Source organism: Xyrauchen texanus, chromosome 22 (genome assembly GCF_025860055.1).
Source record: "Xyrauchen texanus isolate HMW12.3.18 chromosome 22, RBS_HiC_50CHRs, whole genome shotgun sequence".
NCBI lineage: Eukaryota > Metazoa > Chordata > Actinopteri > Cypriniformes > Catostomidae > Xyrauchen > Xyrauchen texanus.
The window spans coordinates 15,276,290-15,296,385 of record NC_068297.1 but is presented as its reverse complement, the minus strand read 5'-3'; the positions used below and the strand labels follow the sequence as shown (position 1 = coordinate 15,296,385).

General features: G+C 38.5%; 1 protein-coding gene across 3 annotated transcripts in view; it reads right to left on the bottom strand.

The window, feature by feature from the left end:
* Positions 1-1,775: 1,775 nt before the first annotated feature.
* ehbp1 (EH domain binding protein 1) overlaps positions 1,776-20,096 on the bottom strand; it is a 190,321-nt gene continuing 172,000 nt past the window's right edge. The window contains exons 21-24 of one of the 3 annotated variants that reach the window (XM_052153523.1): positions 15,060-15,159; positions 14,027-14,100; positions 4,645-4,759; positions 1,776-3,879 (exon numbers count right to left, since the gene is read on the bottom strand). In XM_052153523.1, the coding sequence (XP_052009483.1) occupies positions 3,789-3,879; positions 4,645-4,759; positions 14,027-14,100; positions 15,060-15,159 (380 nt within the window). In that variant the 3' untranslated portion in view covers positions 1,776-3,788. The remainder of the gene's footprint in view (positions 3,880-4,644; positions 4,760-14,026; positions 14,101-15,059; positions 15,160-20,096) is intronic. The other 2 variants (XM_052153524.1, XM_052153525.1) reach the window with 2 other exon arrangements.

Here is a 20,096-nt window from a genome sequence, read left to right as displayed (position 1 = left end):
GAATCAAAGAAAGCACCTTTCAAGCCTCACTTTCCCAAAGAAATGCCAATAAAATACGGTAACAGAATATCACGGAGGGCGCGGTGTTTCCTTAACTGTCTCTGAAAGGCTCAGAAGATCTTAATAAGGCTTCGCTCGGTCCTTTTGTTGATCTCACAAAATCAACTCATTCTAATTGAGGCCTGAGCTGAAAGCGACCTAATGTTCAAAGCAAGTGACCGCCGGAGGAACGAAATTACATTTTTACTATATGGGGCATCCAATCAAAGGGCGGCTTTACAAGTTCTTCTATAGATCAACAAAGTCATCGACAAAAGTACTCTTGTGAGTAACAGAGATGCTGCTGTAAGCAGTCAATAGACGAGGAAAAACTATAGAGAAAGTTTTTGGATGCTGGACGAAGTGAATGCGCATATTAGCCTACATGTTTATGCTTGTTGGCTCTTCTAGGCCCCCCAAAAAAGGCAGATTCCACCTGCTTCTAAACCACAACAACGGATAAAAAAATATGTTAACACAATGTGATCCTCAAAGCCACATTAATAAATAAAGTAGTATTCCTGCATTTCGTCCTTCTTTGGGTTTATTCTCTCAGTCCTGATGTCGTGATAAACCCAGAACAAGTATCAAGTTATCAGGTTGCAGGAAGCTTTTGTAATAAGAGTATTTTGTCTAATCCCAAATTGCAGTCGAATTTTCTAAATGCTGAGCTCGTAAATCTCGGGATTAGAGGAGGCGAGAAGAGGAGGGGGAAAAGTTTGGTTTCTTTAGCCGACAGGATGGGAGCGGATCGGCGATGTTGTCGGTCCTTATTAAAACGATGATGCAAAATGCAATACTGAAGCTCGAACAGAAGGTTTGGTACCGTTTCCCCTCGGTGTATTTTAGGACGTGGGAAGGATATTCAGCGGTCGAGGGTCTTTTTGAAGTCCAACTATTCAACACCTGAAGTCAGGCCGTGGACTTCAAAGCAGCAGGATCCGCAGCACGCGCTCAATGAGCATCTACTCTCTACGCCGCTTTTGGACAGCTTGCTTTTGATAATACATACATACATATATATATATATATATATATATATATATATATATATATATATATATATATATATATATATATATATATATATATATATATATACATACATTTTTTTTTTGTTTGCATTTTCCACTAAATATATTTACTTTGAGTTTGAGTACACTAGTCGGCAAAGAGGGCAACAATCAGGTAAGGGAAGGGAATTATCCTTTTTGACGTGAATGTGAACTAAAACGACCAAGATCTAAATATCAAAGCTCCTTTAAATGTTGGAATTATTATTAGAATTTTTTTCGCGTGATAAACGATAGGCCTATACGAGTGTGGAAATAAATGTAATGCTCGAGGTTGGCTGAACTTTCTGCCGATTGGCTAGTACACACTGTTAAACTAGAACACGCGTTTTAATTTAATGTAAAAAGTTGAAGTCAAACGAGAAATAGTCATGCGTTTTTTTTGGGACCACAGAAAAACAAACAATCTATTTGACTATAAAACTGAAACCTAAATGTATAAAAATGTTTTACAATTTGAGTGGAAAAAGTTAAAGCGCTCCAGACTGAAGAGAGGCTCATACAATGCAATAATGCATAAAACAGCATATTCCAAATGCAAAATGTTCCATTAAGGTGACGCCATGTTTCACTGGGACAAATGCACATAGATATGTCTTGGATTAAATTAGGCATCCAAATGGATCGCAGAACAGTTCAAAGCGGTCATTTTAATTTGAACCCCACGTAACCGTTTCATCGGGATTACACGGACCTCGTCACAGGTCTAATGCATAAAATTATGACATTCATTTCAAGCACTCTCACGAGCTCAAACTCTCAGATTAGTTAAAGCAACAAACAATTGTCCTTTTCCGCTGCAGTGTGGTTTGTGAGCACCGATATGTGTCTCCTTATTCCAAAAATGACAGTCATCCGTGATAACTGCAAAATGATAAAAACAAAAACAGTACGCCCGGGGGGAAAATGGAGGTACAGTCGGACCCAAGCGGAGAAACCATCAGAAAAGGACTGTAGAAGTATTAGAAGGGCTAAGGGAGGACGTCAGCTGTCAAAACTTATTTTGCTTGTTAAATGGTGGATGCGAGCTGCGGTGATGGCTGTTTGGCTGAGAGTGAAGAGTCTGTCTCACATGTATGAATGAAGACAGATGCTTTGGACAGAGAGATTTTGCCTTAATCTCCCTCTGAGGAACGACCTCAAACAAAACAAATAGCAAACATTCATTTATAAATAACCGTAAACCGCAGGGGAGTTTTCAACAAAAAACCACCAGACGTCACTTTTGAGTGCCTGTAAATGTAAAGTAGCTTATTTGTTGATCATTTTTGTCATGTTAATGCGCAGTGCGACTTCTTAGTCTTTTAGTTTCTATACAATTGTCTGAAACAGAACGTAGAAACGAATAATAAAAAAAAAAAAAAGTTTTTTTTTCTTTCATTGAGATTATCAATTACATTACAATTACATTAAAAATATGTGATTAATCGAACAAACTAAATTATTATTAAAATGAATAGAATTACTTATACGTCACAATTTAAATTTTAAATGTAGAGTTTATTCAGTAGCCTATACAGATGGCAAATAAGATGGCTTTAGAAACACAAGGCCAAATCCATTAGCAACACTATAAACCACACAAACTGCTGTTTGATTCGAGTATGAAATCATCTGAATTTATTGAACAGTGATATTTATAGTACAGTGGAATAAATAAATCGGTGATGCTCATACAATAAAGACGTGAAACTGAAATAAGCCGACAAGAAAAGCCCATTTCTTCCTTCCTTCTAGCTATACAATAAATATTGACAAAATCCTTGAGCAAATGTACAGGATTGTGAAGATGAGTACTTTAAAAACGTCTCAAATAGTAATAAATTACTCTGACCGTGTCAGCTTCTGAAAATGTTTTTGTTTGTTTGTTTTGTCAAGCTTTTTTTTAAGCCTCAACCAGTGAAATAAAATGTACAACATGACGGTTTATTTCAGCAAAAGCATCTTCTCACTAAGCAAGCTCTAAAATGTTTGGTAAACATATTAAAAATAAAAATCCAGTTAAGCACAAAATTAGTTTTTTTTTGTCATAATTTTTTTTTAAGGACCCTTATGGAAAAAAATCTATATGTAAAAAAGTTGAGTATTTAAAACATTTCATTATCACGCAGCACTTTTTAGAGGAGAACATGTTGATCGATTTTCTTAAAACTGAAATGTGATCTGATCTGAAATCCAATCCTCTTCACAAACAGAAAATGTCTCCAGTAAAACCTCTACTGTGCTGTACTGAACTTTTGAGTCATACTTTCCTGCAAAAAGGGGAAACACATTCTGTGTTCTGATTTAAGTTATCTGGGGACACTTGTCTCACAGAATTTGCATGGATTTAACCATTTAGTCAGAAAGTTTTACAATTGTACAGCTTTATATCTCATTAAATATTAGTTCCTTAAGTACCTTGTTTGTGAAATCAAACCAACCAACACTAATAATCGTAATGATAATGCTTTTGTATTCGTGTATGTGAAACAATCTCTCTGAAACATGAGGCATCTGAGGGTCTTCAACAGTTGCTTAGCCCTTAGCCATAACCAAAAGTTCTACATATAAAGATTTAAAATAACAATAATTAACTGTGTGCTATGATGTTTATGACACTAACACATTTCAAGACATTTTAGTGTACACGTGTTATCTTTGTCCTTTAGCATATATTTGCTTCGGAAATGACATTCACTGAAGAACACATTTCTCCTCTTTCTTTGCCATTTTGCCTTTGTTCTGTTCCAGGGTTCTCTCCAGGTGCTCGTCTTCCTCTTCAGCCCTGTCGACACACACACACACACACACACACACACACACACACACACACACACACACACACACACACACACACACACACACACACACACACACACACACACACGTTGTGTTTCCATGTTTTATGGGGACTTTCCATAGACATAATGGTTTTTATACTGTACAAACTTTATATTCTATCCCCTAAACCTAACCCTACCCCTAAACCTTACCCTCACAGAAAACTTTCTGCATTTTTACATTTTCAAAAAACATAATTCAGTATGATTTATAAGCTGTTTTCCTCATGGGGTCCGACAAAATGTCCCCACAAGGTCAAAAATTTCGGGTTTTACTATCCTTATGGGGACATTTGTTACCCACAAAGTGATAAATACACGCTCACACACACGCACGCACGCACGCACACACACACACACACACACACACACACACACACACACACACACACACACACACACACACACACACACACACACACACACACACACACACACACACACACAGGATCAAAGGTCATGGAAAGAGACACAGCAGAAATACACCTGCACCTCCGCCACCTATGACCTGTACTCTGTCTGAACTGCTTCAGAGTCACTTCACTCTTGAAATATTCACAACCTCTGTTTACCTGACCCCCCCACCACAAAACACTTACACACACTCTGTGTCAAAGAGAATGTGGGTGACTGCAATCTTTGGCCTTTAAAACCCTCTCTGAACCACACAAGAGCCTTGAGGACTTCTGCCTTGCAGCGGGTGGACTTACTCTTTCTCCTGGGCGTCCAGGTCTCTAACCAGCGCGTCACGTTTGTTGACCAGTATGACGAGCTCATCCAGGAGGAGCTGCTCTCTGCGCTTTTGCGCCTCTGTCTTCTGCCAGTCTAGATGGAGACAGGAAACAAGGGAGGACTTTTTGAGGAAAAGCTTGGGATGTTGGTTGCACTTACCAACACAATCAAGTATAAAAAGACTAAAAGACACAAACATCATATACTGGGTTTCAATGTTTGAAAAGCACTGTCCCATGATAAATGTGGCTTATAATGTTGAGCATTATGTTGTTGAGTTATTATTAGGCAGGGTGCCTACAGGTTCCTGTATGGAGAGCAGCCACTCAGAAAGAATCTGATAACACAAGTAAACATTGAGTTCATTACCTGCTTTCAAATACCTCGAAAGTGCTCGCAAAGTCACGCATTGCTGCTGTTCTGAGACCCAGATTAAACACCACATAATCAGCCCCATTAATAAATTCAAATTCTCCACTGAAACTTGGAAGTGGACAAGGTCTTCATGTTTTGGTGTGTATGCTTTTGGTTTGTTTTACTATATCCGGGGGTAATAAATATATATGAAAAGTTTGTGACTATATCCAAAGTCTTTGCGAGGTGACCTGGTCCTGAACCCATGCCAACAGTGGGTCTGAAATATCAGCCAGGCAGACGAGATCAGGCCTTACTGATACCAGTGCAGATTAGGTCCTGCTCACAGCCAAGGGTAAGTTATCTTACCAGGCCTATTCTTCAGCCCGCTGTAAGAACAGACTTTACCAGTGTCTTTAGACTGCTTTATAAGTGCTCCCTCATGCACATGTACTCACAAAACACTCACACATACACAAAATAAACTAAAAACACAGCATCTATCTGCGACTGATTTGGTAACAGAGACAAAAAGATAAAACGCACGTTCGACCTTCTGAAATGTCAATCCTTAAAATAAGTGTACTTCATTAAAAATAAATATATCTGCTCTGGTTGTGTGATATTGCAGTGTGGTGCTGAGAGCAGAGTTTGTCTTGAAAGGTCTGCTCCTCGCTCTCCTTTAACCTTCTCTGCCTTTGAAGTGAAGCACAGTGGCAAAATGTACACGGTTACAATATTTGAAAGTTATTTGGCCTCCAGCAGCTAAATGAAAGTCTTTGGTGTTCTGTCATTAGGCTTGAGAGAGGCTAATACTAAAAGCATGGCACCAAATATTTGAGAGGATTTGTTTTAACGCATTAATAGAACTTTAAGAAAAGCAGCAGGAAGGAAAATAAAAAAGGGCCACTCTTCTTTAAAGAGCAATTTAACAAATTCTGCTGGGAAACAAACACATATTAAGTAAAACATTTTTATTGCTCTAGCAAATTAGATGCAAATTCAAGGAATGTTCCTGTGATATGGGCCGGTCATTTCCTGACAGCATTCAACTTAACATCCTAAAGGCCTTTCCTCTTCCACAGCTACTGTTTATGCTGCATCACCCTCCATACGTTCTCTGCCTCTTTGACTCACCAGCCCACTCTTTAATTCGCTCTGTCGTTTCTGCTACCCCTCCGTCAAAAGCGACAATGCCTACTTCACAAAGACCTGCCTGGAGGGTAGTCTACAGCCAACAAAAAAGTCTTCTGCATGTCCCAAAGACGTACAGAGAGAAAGAGAGAAAAAAAGCCCCTCGACTCTTTACCTCCTCCCTCCTCTTCCCCTTCAGCATTCCCAGCCAAAAAGCCACAGATCCTCCCCTGCACCTTCGGCAGAGGCCACATGCAGCTGTCAATCAAGCAGGAGTGTTGCCGCCCCCCTCATTAAGAAGGTAAACAATGAATACAGACGCTGAGGGACACAGCTGAGTAAATGAGTGATCATGACCAACAGAAAAAACCCTGTTAACACTTACAGAAGCTACTGGCTCCTTCCTCTTCTGCCTTTCCCTCTCCTTCCTTGAAGAAGTGAGGGATGGAAAAGTATGGGGGGATTGGGGTGCAATTCTTTTTGGATTACTCCCTCTCTCTCTCTCTCTCTCTCTCTCTCTCTCTCTCATTGCCCTGGGCAATCATGTTAAAACTCACATGGTTGGTGCTTATTCAGATAACCCTAACAATGCACACCAATGGTAACCATGTGAGCACTCACAACCCACAGAAGAATGTGCTGGTTCAAATCCCCATGACCCTCCTCCACAGCAAAATTTATTCAAGAGTGCAACCTGCTCGGCAGCTTCAGGAGGCACAGAGCTTCTGAAAGTTCTGCTTAAAGATCACTAAATTCAGCTGCTGCACACAACTTTACACATGCTCTCTTCACTTACCCTTCTGGAGACACAGAGCAAACTTTTGGGCCTGCTGGAGCATTTTTTGGTTACAACTTTGGTTTTCAAAAGTTGTGTTGGAGGAATCCAGGGAAAAATGCATGATCGTATTACAGCAGATTTGGGCAAGTGGGCAGGCGGGGAGCGCCAGCATAAGAAGGAGCTGGAGAGATGCCAGCTGGGAATGAGACAAAGACCAATATGGAGAACCATGACAAGAAGGATGATGGGAAAACAGTTCCTGGATTCGTACCACACTAAACCCAAAATAGACGTCTCACTCTACAATATCAGATACAAATAACTGACATAATTAAAAACAAATAAAATTCATAATGACTACGAATAAACATTAAGACCCTACTCTGCATCCTATTTCTGAGCATACATGTGAATGATCCAACTCAGGGGTTTTTAAACATTTTGATGCCAAGGACCCCAAATATGATAGTCCCCTTGTGAAGGAACACCTTCTTAAAGTATAAAGGCATCTGTATATATGTTTTTATAGTGTATGTGAAAAAAAGTAAACACACACACACACACACACACACACACATATATATATATATATATATATATATATATATATATATATATATATATATATATATATATATATATATATTGTTTAAGTCAGAAATTTACATACACTTAGTTTATTAAAAAATTCACAATTTATTTTAACCACTCCATAGATTTAATATTAGCAAACTATAGTTTTGGTAAGTTGTTTAGGACATCTACTTTGTGCATGACACGAGTCATTTTTCCAATGATTGTTTACAGAGAGATTGTTTCACTTTTAATTGACTATATCACAATTCCAGTGGATCAGAAGTTAACTGTGGTTTTAAGCAGCTTGAAAAACTCCAGAAAATTATGTCAAGCCTTTAGACAATTAGTCAATTAGCTTCTGATGGGAGGTTCTACTGAAATGGAGGTGTACCTGTGGATGTATTTTAAGGCCTACCTTCAAATTCAGTGCCTCTGCTCAGCATCATGGTACAAAAAAAAAAATCCTAAGACCTCAGAAAAAAAAAATAGTGGACCTCTACAAGTCTGGTTCATCCTTGGGAAAATTTTCAAAATGCCTGAAGGTACCACGTTCATCTGTACAAACAATTAGTAAGCAAGTATATACACCATGGGACCACGCAGCCATCATACAGCTCAGAAAGGAGAAGCATTCTGTCTCCTAGAGATGAACGTAGTTTAGTGTGAAAAATGCAAATCAATCCCAGAACAATAGCAAAGGATCTTGTGAAGATGCTGGAGGAAACAGGTACACAAGTATATATATCCACAGTAGAGTCCTATATCGACATAACCTGAAAGACAGCTCAGCAAGGAAGCTGTTCCAAAACCACCATAAATAGCCAGAATACAGTTTGCAAGTGCACATGGGGACAAAGATCTTACTTTTTGGAGAAATGTACTCTGGTCTGATGAAACAAATATTGAACTGTTTGGCCATAATGACCATCGTTTTGTTTGGAGGAAAAAGGGTGAGGCTTGCAAGCCAAAGAACACCATCCCAACCGTGAAGCATGGGATGGCAGCATCATGTTGTGGGGGTGCTTTACTGCAGGAGGGACTGGTGCACTTCATAAAATATATGGCATCATGAGGAAGGAAAATTATGTGGATAAATTGAAGCAAAATCTCAAGACAGGTAGTTATCAGGCAGGTAGTTAAAATTTGGTCGCAAATGGGTCTTCAAAATGGACAATGACCTCAAGCATACCTCCAAAGTTGGGACAACACAGTCAAGGTATTGGAGTGGCCATCACAAAGCTCTAACCTCAATCCAATAGAACATTTGTGTAGAACTGAAAAAGCGTGTGCGAGCAAGGAGGCCTACAAACCTGACTCAGTTACACCAGTTCTGTCTGGAGGAATGGGCCAAAATTCCAGCAACTTATTGTGAGAAGCTTGTGGAAGTCTACCCAAAACATTTGACCCAAATTAAACTATTTAAAGGCAATGCTACTAAATACAAACAAAATGTATGTATGCATCTGACCAACTAGGAATATGATGAAAGAAATAAAAGCTGAAATAAATAATTCTCTCTACTATTATTCTGACATTTCACATTCTTGAAATAGAGTAGTGATTCTAACTTACCTTAGACAGGGAATGTTTTCTACGATTAAATGTCAGGAATTGTGAAAAACTGAGTTTAGATGTATTTGGCTAAGGTGTATGTAAACATCTGACTTCTACTGTAGTTACTTCATTTCTATATTTATTGTCAAGTTATTTTTATTTAAAGGGATAGTATACCCAAAAATGATAATTCTCTCATCATTTACTCACCATCATGCCATTCTAGAAACATGGTTTTATTTCTTTTACAGAATACAAATGCATATTTTTAGAAGAATATTACAGCTCTGTAGATCCATAAAACGCAAGTGAATTTTGTCCAGAACTTTGAATCTCCAAAAAGCACATAAAGGCAGCATAAAAGTAATCCATATGACTCCAGTGGTTTAATCTATGTCTTCAGAAGCAATATAATAGATGTGGGTGAGAAACAGATCAGTATTTAAGTCCCTTTTTACCCTAAATCTCCACTAACACTTTCAGATGTGAAAGTGAAACCAACATGACATCAAATGTAAAAGTGGAGATTTAGAGTATAAAAATGACTTAAATACTGATCTGATTCTCATGTTGTTGTTGTTGATATTAAGGGGGGGCAACACGTCGGATCTCACCTAGGGCACTAAGTATGCCAGAACTGCCATTGAACCCGGAATATCCATTTAATGCAAACTCTGAAACTGGCCACATCGGCGATATAGAATATTATCCTCCAAAATAAGTCAAACAGTTATAAAAAAAAAAAACTAAGAACACAAAGGTTCTAAAAATTATATTAACACAAACATTACATGAAAAACTGTGACATTTCTTAACACGAAACAAATATTAAAGATAAGTGACTGCAATAGAAATGTCTATTAGGTGCAGCTGTATAAAAGTGGACATTGAGAGTCAAATTTAGAAAGCAACGCCTAAATGGAAATGAACACAGATTTCAGTGAATGGTGTAAAATGAGAAACTGTCGTCTCGCCTTATCTCCAGTTCCAGTCAACTAGCAATCTTGAAAGAGTTTGCAACATCATCAAAGCCGGCCATTTGATAGGATTCTCACACTGCACCCAATCAATCTGAGGAATACGGCAGCCCAGACATATAACAAAGCTCAAATAGATTTACAAATGGGGTTGTAGGGGGATAAGCCCTTGCACAGGATTACATATTGATTTTAAACATATAAAAAAGCTTATCATATAAAACCGTAACAACAAAACTCGGGGACCTATGCAGAAATCCCTCTGCAAAAGGAGCGTCCACTTTCAAATATAACGCCCGGAGTGCACCGCACATTTGAGGAAAGAAAGAAATAGGGAGAGGGAAGGGGGGGGGGTAAGAATTTGAGAGAGTGTGTGTGTGTGTGTGCATGGCAGGCAGATAAAAAGGCCAAAAAGGATCAATTTGGAGGCAGAGAAATAGGAGTCATGGCATATTGTGGAAGGCCTCGCTACTTTTCGTTCCCTCCAAACAGCAGAGCGGAGACTGAAGGGGTTATCGTTTAGCTGGCATTAACACTCGCCCTATTTGCTTCACACCTTTAACCGAATCCTAAGCATCTTTTCAACCTGCCTTTATACCGTGTGTTAAAATTTCTACAATATTTTCTCTCTTTCTGATATTCACAGGCTTCAGATCTAATGCTTAAAGCAACAGGCATCAAGTGCACCTGAATTCAGTGAGTAATGATCCCTTTTTCATCAATATTAATAGATAAGAATAAAGAAAAACCTGGTCCATCTGGCAAAGGTTGTTCCATTTGTCATGTCAGTCTGACATACTAGTACGGGTACTGTGCAATTATCGAAACATTTTGGGACAGCTTCGATCTATAAAATCAAACACCCTTTGAGAGATTTTGTTATTTATTTATTTTTAAAGACAAATACAAATGTGATCATTCTTTACTCACCCTCATGTTGTTCCAAACCTGTTATGGCCTAATTTCTTCTGTGTATCACTTTTTTGGAATGTCGAAAATGCTCTTTCCCATTCAATGCAAGTGAATGGATTGATCTCCTTTTTGCATTTCACAGAAAAAATAAATTCATATAGGTTTGGAACGAACTGAACATACCTAACATGCACTAAATGCTAACCAAACCTCTCCATGACATCTGAACTAGCCTTCTGGCACACACCGGGTCACGATGGCTGTAGATTCTCCTCTACACAGTTGTGGGGTCGAGGAGGGGCAAGTGCTTTTCTCTATCAGCCAGAGAGTGTGTGCTGATATGAGAGAAAGTCTGTATGTGTCTGTCTGAATGCCTCGACCACTACACTTCCACTGTCATCAGCTGACCAAGCAAATCAGCAATTACCTGTCTGCATTGCCCGGGTGCGAGAGCCCGTCGGGGCTCCAAATAAGAAACTGATGCACAAATCTCCTCACCAGCAGCTCAGAACTATCTCTGACTCGCTTCAGAAACACCCTCACTCTGAATGCCAAGTGCTCAGCCTCATGGGAGAAAGGGAGAGAGAGGGAGCAAGAGAGATAAAGTGAGAGAGAGAAAATAACTGATAATTCAACAGGTAGCAGTGTGTGGACTGATAGGGCTGTTACAAGCAGCAGGGACTGAATTACCACTGCAGTGGATGGGCCCTCTCACCCTTGCACATCCAGACCAATATTTGGAACTCACTTCATTTCCTGTTTTCAGAACGTGTTCACTGATAAGTGGACACAAGGCACTTCAACATTTGAGATGCACTGAACATTACTAGCTTAACGTGCTGTTACCGGCCAAGCATTTAATGTTTAGTATCACAGAAGCTCTCTGCATGGAGGAACACTTTTTTTAAAGGGATAGTTCACAAAAAATGAAACTTCTGTCATCATTTTCTCACCCGTATGTTGTTCCAAACCCACATTACTTGCTCTCTTCAATGGGATATGAAAGGAAATGATTTGTAGAATGTTAGTGTCTGACAATCTCAGTCACCATTCACTTTCATTGGATTTTATTCTATAGGACACAACTGGGCTAAATGAAATGGCAATAAAAACTACCACAGGACTTTTCAAACACCTGTTTGTCACTATGCACTGCTAAATTGTCCTGTTCCACAAGATCCTTTTTTGTAATGATTTTGAGGCAATTTAATCTAATATTTAATATTTTTTTTAAATATTGTAAATTTATAGAGCTAATGAATGTCCTGGAAATTATGACATTTATTTTGAGAATAAATACTTATTTGTCATTTTCAATTTTGTTTAAAGGGTTAGTTCATCCAAAAATGAAGATTCTCTCATCATTAACTCACCCTCATGCCATCCCAGATGTGTATGACTTTCTTCTATTGAACACAAACAAAGATTTTTATAAGAATACTTCAGCTTTGAAGGTCCTTACAATGCAAGTGAATGGGGCCAAAATTTTGAAGCTCCAAAAAGCATATAAGGGCAACATAAAAGTACTTCAGATGACTCTGGGGGTGAAATCCATTTCTTCTGAAGCGATGTGATAGGTGTGATTGAGAAACAGATAAATATTTAAGTCCTTTTTCCTTAACTTTCACCTTCTCCTTCTTCTGTTATTGGTGATTCACATTCTTCATTCATATTGCCCCCTACTGAGCAGGGAGAAGAACTTATGACAAAAAATGACTTAAAAATGTAGATGTTTCTCACCCACACCTATCATATCGTGTCTGAACAATGGATTTAACCACTTGAGTCAGAAGGATTACTTATGCTCCATTTATGTGGATTTTGTAGCTTCAAAATGTTGGCACCCATTCACTTGCATTATATGGACATACAGAGCTGAAATGTTCTTCTAAACATTCTGCAGAAGAAAGTCATATACATCTGGGATGAGATAATTTTTTGGCTGAACTATCCCTTTAAGGTGACTGAAACAACCAAGAAATTATAATTTATTACTCAAAAAAGCATGTTGCTGTCTTAAACATATTTGCATAAGTTGACAAATTGTACCTTATAACTACTGCCCCGGTATCAACAACTACATCAAACTTTAGGAGACATTAATTTAACAGCTGGTGCTCTATGGATGAAGTTTATGCTGACTGTCTGTGCATCAAAAGAGAACTCTCCATTCACTTTCATTTTAAGGTCCTACTGAGCTAAGATATTTTTCTTCAAATGTGTTCTGGTGAAGAAAGAAAATCATTCACACCCGGGATATTATGAGGGTGTGTAAATAATGAGAGAATTTTCATTTTTGTTTGAACTATCCCTTTAATCTGCATCAGTGAAGCCCTGACGGTGAGAAATCCGATGCGACCATGGCACAACAGATACACATTATTCCCCACTGTGTGGCGTCTTCTAAGCAAACCACAGCATCACAATATAAGCGTATAGGGAGCTTTGCTCTCTGCTTGGCTATTCATGTCCACTGTCAACCTCTTCCAACTAATTAGAATTGATTTATGATGGATCAGCTAGCTTATCAGGTGGAGAAAGAAATTACCATGGCTAGCCAAGGGGTGAGAGGGTCACCATCGAATTGTAAAATCAATTTGCATTGATTGTAAAAGGTTCATTTTGCGAAAGAGGACACAGTCAAAGGGATTACATTTTAACCAGGCAACTTTAATATCACACAATAGGCTTTATTTTTTTACCTTCCTTACCTGTCTGTATAACACACTCTCAAAAAGCTTATAAAATACGACCACGTCCTGGGATGCCCCGGGGCGCATCACAGAGATTTAATATCGATGCAGATGTGACATCTTTTCTTACTGTTGCACCGCCTCAGATTTTTATACCAAATCATATGTAATCCAAGGCAGAATGTGTAAAAAGACTGTAAGCTAACAGAGAGCACTGAAACAACCACTAATGTTTTCAAAACAGTGCGTGCAGTGGGCGGAGCAATGGCGGAGGTGTAGAAGAGCCAGTCGCGGGCAGGTTTAATTAAGTAGGAGAGGATCTTTGTCTTTCAACAGAGCGGCCCTCAAATTCCCCCCAAATCCCTCTTTCACTCCCTCTTACCTTCAATTGCCAGCATTGCCCTTAGTTCTCGGTTCAGCAGCTCAAAGCGTCTCTCCAGATCATGTTCCTTCTCCCTGGGCAAGTTGTAAAAGTTCATCAATATGTTAATTACTAAATCATTAAACACTTAAAGAAACCTTTAATAAACATTGATTCGTGAACTCGCCAACACCTTCCCCACCTCACATTAATCTACTGCAAATAAGTGATACACAAACCGGAACAGCAGGGCTTCTTGGGCAAGAGCGCTGAGGAAACGGCATGGGGGGGTGGGAACGGGCGAGTGGGGTATCAAGCAGCAAATTAAATTTCACCACTTTCAAATGTATTGGAAATGAGCTAACTCTGTCCCTAATAGAATTTGTCCTTCACAGCCTGTTCAGTGACTAAAAAGAAATTGAAGAAAGAGAAATTATCAAGGCCCTTTTAATTGAGCACTTAAAAAGCCCTTTTCTAGTGATATAATGTGATTAGAATACTTCAATCTGTCATTTGTGAAAGCTTTGAAACTCTGTCTCTTTCTTCTCCTCCTCTCACTCACACGTTCTTTATGCAGAATGAACAGCCGACAGATTTTTATACATCTTGCACTCACTTTAAAAGAAAAGGATATAAAAAAAAGATCATCTTTTTAGGGACAAAATAAGTGTGAAAGTAGTTAAAAAAGAAGGGTAAATAATGTCAGTTACTGCTATAATGGATTCCTCTTTTAGGCAAATGAAGTCATTTTTTCATCCCCCCCCCCCAGCTGATCCAATTCTCATAATGGGCGGAATAATACAGCCTTTGAAATCACATTATTGCAGACGCGTCTGTTCTGATATCACGTTTTGTCAGTTTTGCAGTGGATGACCGTCGGGGGAGGGGAGGAAGTGAATGAGCGGCCCGACCTTCTGACTGGGCTCAGGTCTCCTGGGAAAATTATTTCAAGTGTGGGTCTCAACATATTATAGGTGTGTGTGCTGAGATAACACTGCTGCCATTGGTAAACGTGAGAGATGGAGAGAGTACGAAAGGGTAAATGTGAACTCACAGCAGAGAGAGCTGGTTCTGTCGGCGGATCAGAGCGTTCTTCTTGTTGACCAGCGTGAACCATTCCTGCATCATGGCTTCCTCCTCTTCCTTATTATTCCCTGTAACACATACAAAACAGAGCCACAGCATGTTAGAATTTTGATATAATATTCTTCAAGTCTTAGTATAAATATCATTGTATTACATGTTTGGTAATGTCTTTTAAAGGTAGTTTGAACTTGGGTTAATGTGGGTAATAATCTCTTAAATTCAACAAAAGATATGATAGATGTGTTCCACCATAAAGGGATGACAAAATGAAAATTGTCATCATTTACTTACATTCATGTTGTTCCAAAACTGTTTAACTTTCTTCCATTTAACATGAATGATGTCTTAGTTGCCATTCACTTTCATTGCATCTTTTGAAAATTGACAGAGGCTGTCATTCTGCTTAACATCATCTTTTACATTCACAGAAATAACTCATATCAGTTTGGAACAACATAAGAATTTAAAAATTTTTTGGTGAACTATTTCTTTAAGAATCAATAAAACAATTTACTTTTTAAGTTTAATTGTGGCTTTTTCACACATCCATTCAGAGTAAAATGCTTCCTCACATACAAAAACAGACTCCTGACCAACTTTCTCTGGCACAGTTAAGCACTTTTCTCACACCTCTCTGAGTATAAAGTGCATTAAATGAGATTATTTTACAGGCTTTTCTCAACAGCACAGACTGACACGCATGTTAGGAAGCCATCCAGATGTGTGTTCACTACCTACATGTTAGACACTTCACAAGGTACTACCATTGTCAATAAAACAGAGATGATGCTGGATTAAGGATTGGATTAATGCAGTCTGGTTATTTTCCTGCAATGCCTGGGATTAAAACCTCAACTACGGGGTCTTTGTGCAGCTTCAGAGCTTTACAAACTGCAGATCCAATATGTTCAAAATACACTGATATTTCCTATGCCTGAGGCCTACATGTGCAAATGCCAAACGTACATAGTTGGAAACTGCAGGTGGGGTTCCGCCCTTTGCTCAGGGCACTTGACAGGAAGGAACGGATGGAAGAGCAACTCCAAACAACATGTAAGAGTCAATTGGTTTAATTGTCAGATTAAAATATTTTTTTTCAAAATCAATCGCACATATTTGAGGATATTTTACATACAGTTGTCCCAAAAAGTATTTGGACACTTTAGCCACTATGAATGTAAAAAATGTCATTGCATAAGATTAGATAGCAATTTTTGAAAGTCAGACAGTACAAGCACACTTTTCAACCAAAACATTTCACACAAAGGAGAGACAGATTTAAAAGATAAAACAATTTATCTAGTGTTCAAACTGTCCTTAGTTAATGTGATGAACTACACCTGTGTTAATAGACTTCATTCATTCTATAAAAATCATCACATATACTCAGTTACATTTACTTGAGTAACTTTAGCAGAAAATTTACTTTTAAGAGTAGTTGTAAATGTGGGTACTTTTTACTTTTACTCAAGTGAAATTTTTAATGAAAAAAATTTACTTTCACATTAATACAATGAGCAAAGTTCCTGTCACCATATAACTGGTTTTAATTTAACAAGTTTTCATAAATGCATAATTTATTGAGGGATTTTGGGCACATTTACGACACTGGAACGTTACAGCTGCGCTCTGTCTCGAGTCCATCACTGCAATAGCAAGTGCTTAAAACAAGCACTTTTTTCACAACACACCGGGAAAAAGAATAGTTCCGTTATGCGATGCCTTCATTGGTCACCAAAACAAGCGGTAATTTCGGCATAAACATTTGCAGATCCAATTTAAGAAAATGTGTTACAGTAAAATGTTTATATAATGATAACGCTTGGTCAGTTTTAGGATGATTCTGTAATTATGGTCTCTATTGACCTATTGAGTTTTTAAGTATAATTTTTTTATATCAGAGCTGTTATACATCAGTGCATGTAAATCCATGCAAACATCAGCATTGTGTGTAAATACCTCTTGGTCTGCTGATCGCATGCTTAATTAATGTACTGCGAGCAGACAGCGAATCAAGCACAGTAAAGGCCAAAGTATACTTCAGGTGTGCACATTGCAGATCGGCTCGCGCCGGTGTTGCCTTCCTGAGTATACTTCTCTGACCACGAACGGATAGGAATGTGTTCGACACATGCGCACTACAACTGCTTTGTGAAACACTTTTAGTACAGTCAATGGCCAGTGCATGAGCACACAACGCGCACAGCCGAGGGTTGCATACACGAGTCAAGAAATTCTAGTTGGCATGTGGTCAAGCCGCATGGCTGTGATGATGATGCGATCTATGTCACACATACTGTGCGTGGAGAGATCCACAACGCACACACCTGAAGTATACTTTGGCCTTTACTCTGTGTTTGATGGTGATGTGCCAAAGACTCCCCACCACATTCTTACTCACTGCTGATTGTTCCCTTTCCCTACAGCCCACCCCTAACCCTAAACATAGTAGGGAGTCATTGGTTCCTATCACTAAAGCACACTCCTATACCTACCCCGACCATAACCATACTAAGGAGTCAGAAATCTGCACGACAACTGGTGCTGTCTTAAGGACAACACAAAACAAGATATAAACTGAAAAAAACACGCAAACACGCCTCTAAACACAGAGATAAAATGCGATTTAACTTTTCTGTGGACAAAACGAATGATCTAAATTCTGTAGTCAATGTATATATATACTGTAAACCCAGAATATACTGGACTAAAAATGCATGATGGACTTGCATAGTGAAATAGTGACAATAGTAGGCGTTAACAACGCATGATATTGCTTCGGTTCATAATCAGCATATACTGTATATTCATATACACAATAATATAACTGAGCCTGTGAGATATTGTTAAAAATTTCACTGCAATGTAAAAAGTAAAACAATTATCACTAATGTGCGAGAGATAATTCATCCGTAAATTATATTTTTGTCACACTCATCACTTAGACTCACTCAAGTTGTTCCAAACCTGTGTGACTTTGTCTTCTCTGGAATGCAAAACAAGGTGCTTGGCAGAATGTTATGGACTTGCATCCTCTCTGTAACCATTCACTTTGAAAATATGACAAAAAAAGATGCTGTTTCATTCTGTGTGGGCCATGCCATCTCTTGCAGGGCTCCCTGTTCTTCTATTCTAATCTTTTGTATTTGCAAATTAATGTTTGGGAGGATAAAATGTATATTTCCTATTGACACACTAAAGTAGCAGATATAAATAACCATCATAAGACAAATGTTTTTGTGAAAAATGTTATGTGCCTAAGACTTTGCACAGTACTGTATGTGTATATATATATATATATATATATATATATATATATATATATATATATATATATATATATATATATTTGGCCAAGTGATGCCATCTTGATTAAAATATTTTTTGAACTCTGAAGATATGAAAGTAAAGCTGACTTTGGATTTGGTGATTTAGGTAGTTTAGGCCTGGAGTCAGCCGTGGGGTAAAACTGCTAAGTGGGCTCAGGGAGAATGACTCTGATGTCAGTATTCTGAGCATTTTTGTGACACTAATTATGTCTTTGAAGAGGGATGAAAGAGGAGAAGAGATGAAAGATCCTTTAAGCTTATGTAATCACATCACCTACTCTACGCCCCTGTGATACCTGTCTGTTCCTGACAGCATCAACAACAGCATTAGCATGGCATCTGTACACAAAAACACTCTTTTTACTAATGTGATGACTTCAAGCTCAACTTTTGTAGCTTTATGTTGAGTCAGATGAAAATGAGTGGCACGCTGTTAAATAGAGTTGTTAAAGTATGTATGCATTAGATTGCTTTTGGATGATCTCTATGTGCACTTAAAGCATAGTTCAGACACCAAAAATTGTCATCTTTTACTTTTAAGGTGCTCCAAACCCATATGACTTTCTTTCCTCCATGGAACGCAACAGAAGATGTTAGACAGAATGCTAGCCTCAGTCATGATTCACGTTCATTGCATGTCTTTATCGAAAGAGTCGATAAAGACAGATACTAATGTGCCTAACAAACTGTCTAGAAATCTCCAAATAAAACTCAAATACAAAAAGACAAATTTCCTTGCTATACACCTTAATATTTAAAAGGTTATAGAAGCAGCATGACAGTGTTCTAAAGCCATTACAAAGTCTTCAATAAATCTGATGTGGGAACTTGTGCCTTGGATCTTTCTTTGTTTTGTTTTTCGCTTGGCACCATGTGACAGTGATGCTGGTCATGTGAGAGAGACAAATCCGCTAGCCACAACAAAGCCAGCAGCGGCCCCCAGTGGGATGGTGGCCCTGTCACCCACCGACCCCCCCCCTAAAACTCATCAGCCCTTTACCAGGGGAGTCGTTCTCATGTCTGCCAGTGCCAGATGTGTGAAATTTAGCATTTGACGTAAACGTAGAATAGACGGGGAAAAAAGGGTCCAGGATTTAGGAATCAAGCCTGGATTATTGTAGTCAACTTTTAAATAGTGCTGCTCAGAAGGGATAAATTGTGCAGTGACAGGTCATTGTAGCGACGCACAGTCAAATGAAACAAGCAAATAATAAATGGTAATATTAAGCTTGTGTGACACTGTAAGGGAATGACGGATTAGGAGTCGCATCCCAGAGGCCATTGCCAGAGCTTGAGCACTGACAGCATGAAAGTCCTCGCTTTACCATTTAAACAAACAGCGCACACTCAAACACACCCTTACATACACACTCTACAGTGGCAACACATAAACTCTGAGGAAAAAAAAAACAAAAACAAAAACTGATGTCCAAAGACAAGCTTAAATCCTTTAATTTAAAGACCTACTGTATGCTCACAGTCAAATAGCCAGAATTTGGACAGTTTAAACAGATATATTTTTATGTTTGAAAAATATTTCCGTTGATACATTTTTAAAAATATTGTTTGTATCTGATGTTCTTTATGTCTGATGAAGGCTCTGTAGGCAGCCAAAACATCATGTTGTTTTTTAAATCAAAGTTGAAGCTCTATTTTCTCATATATAATGAGTGTTC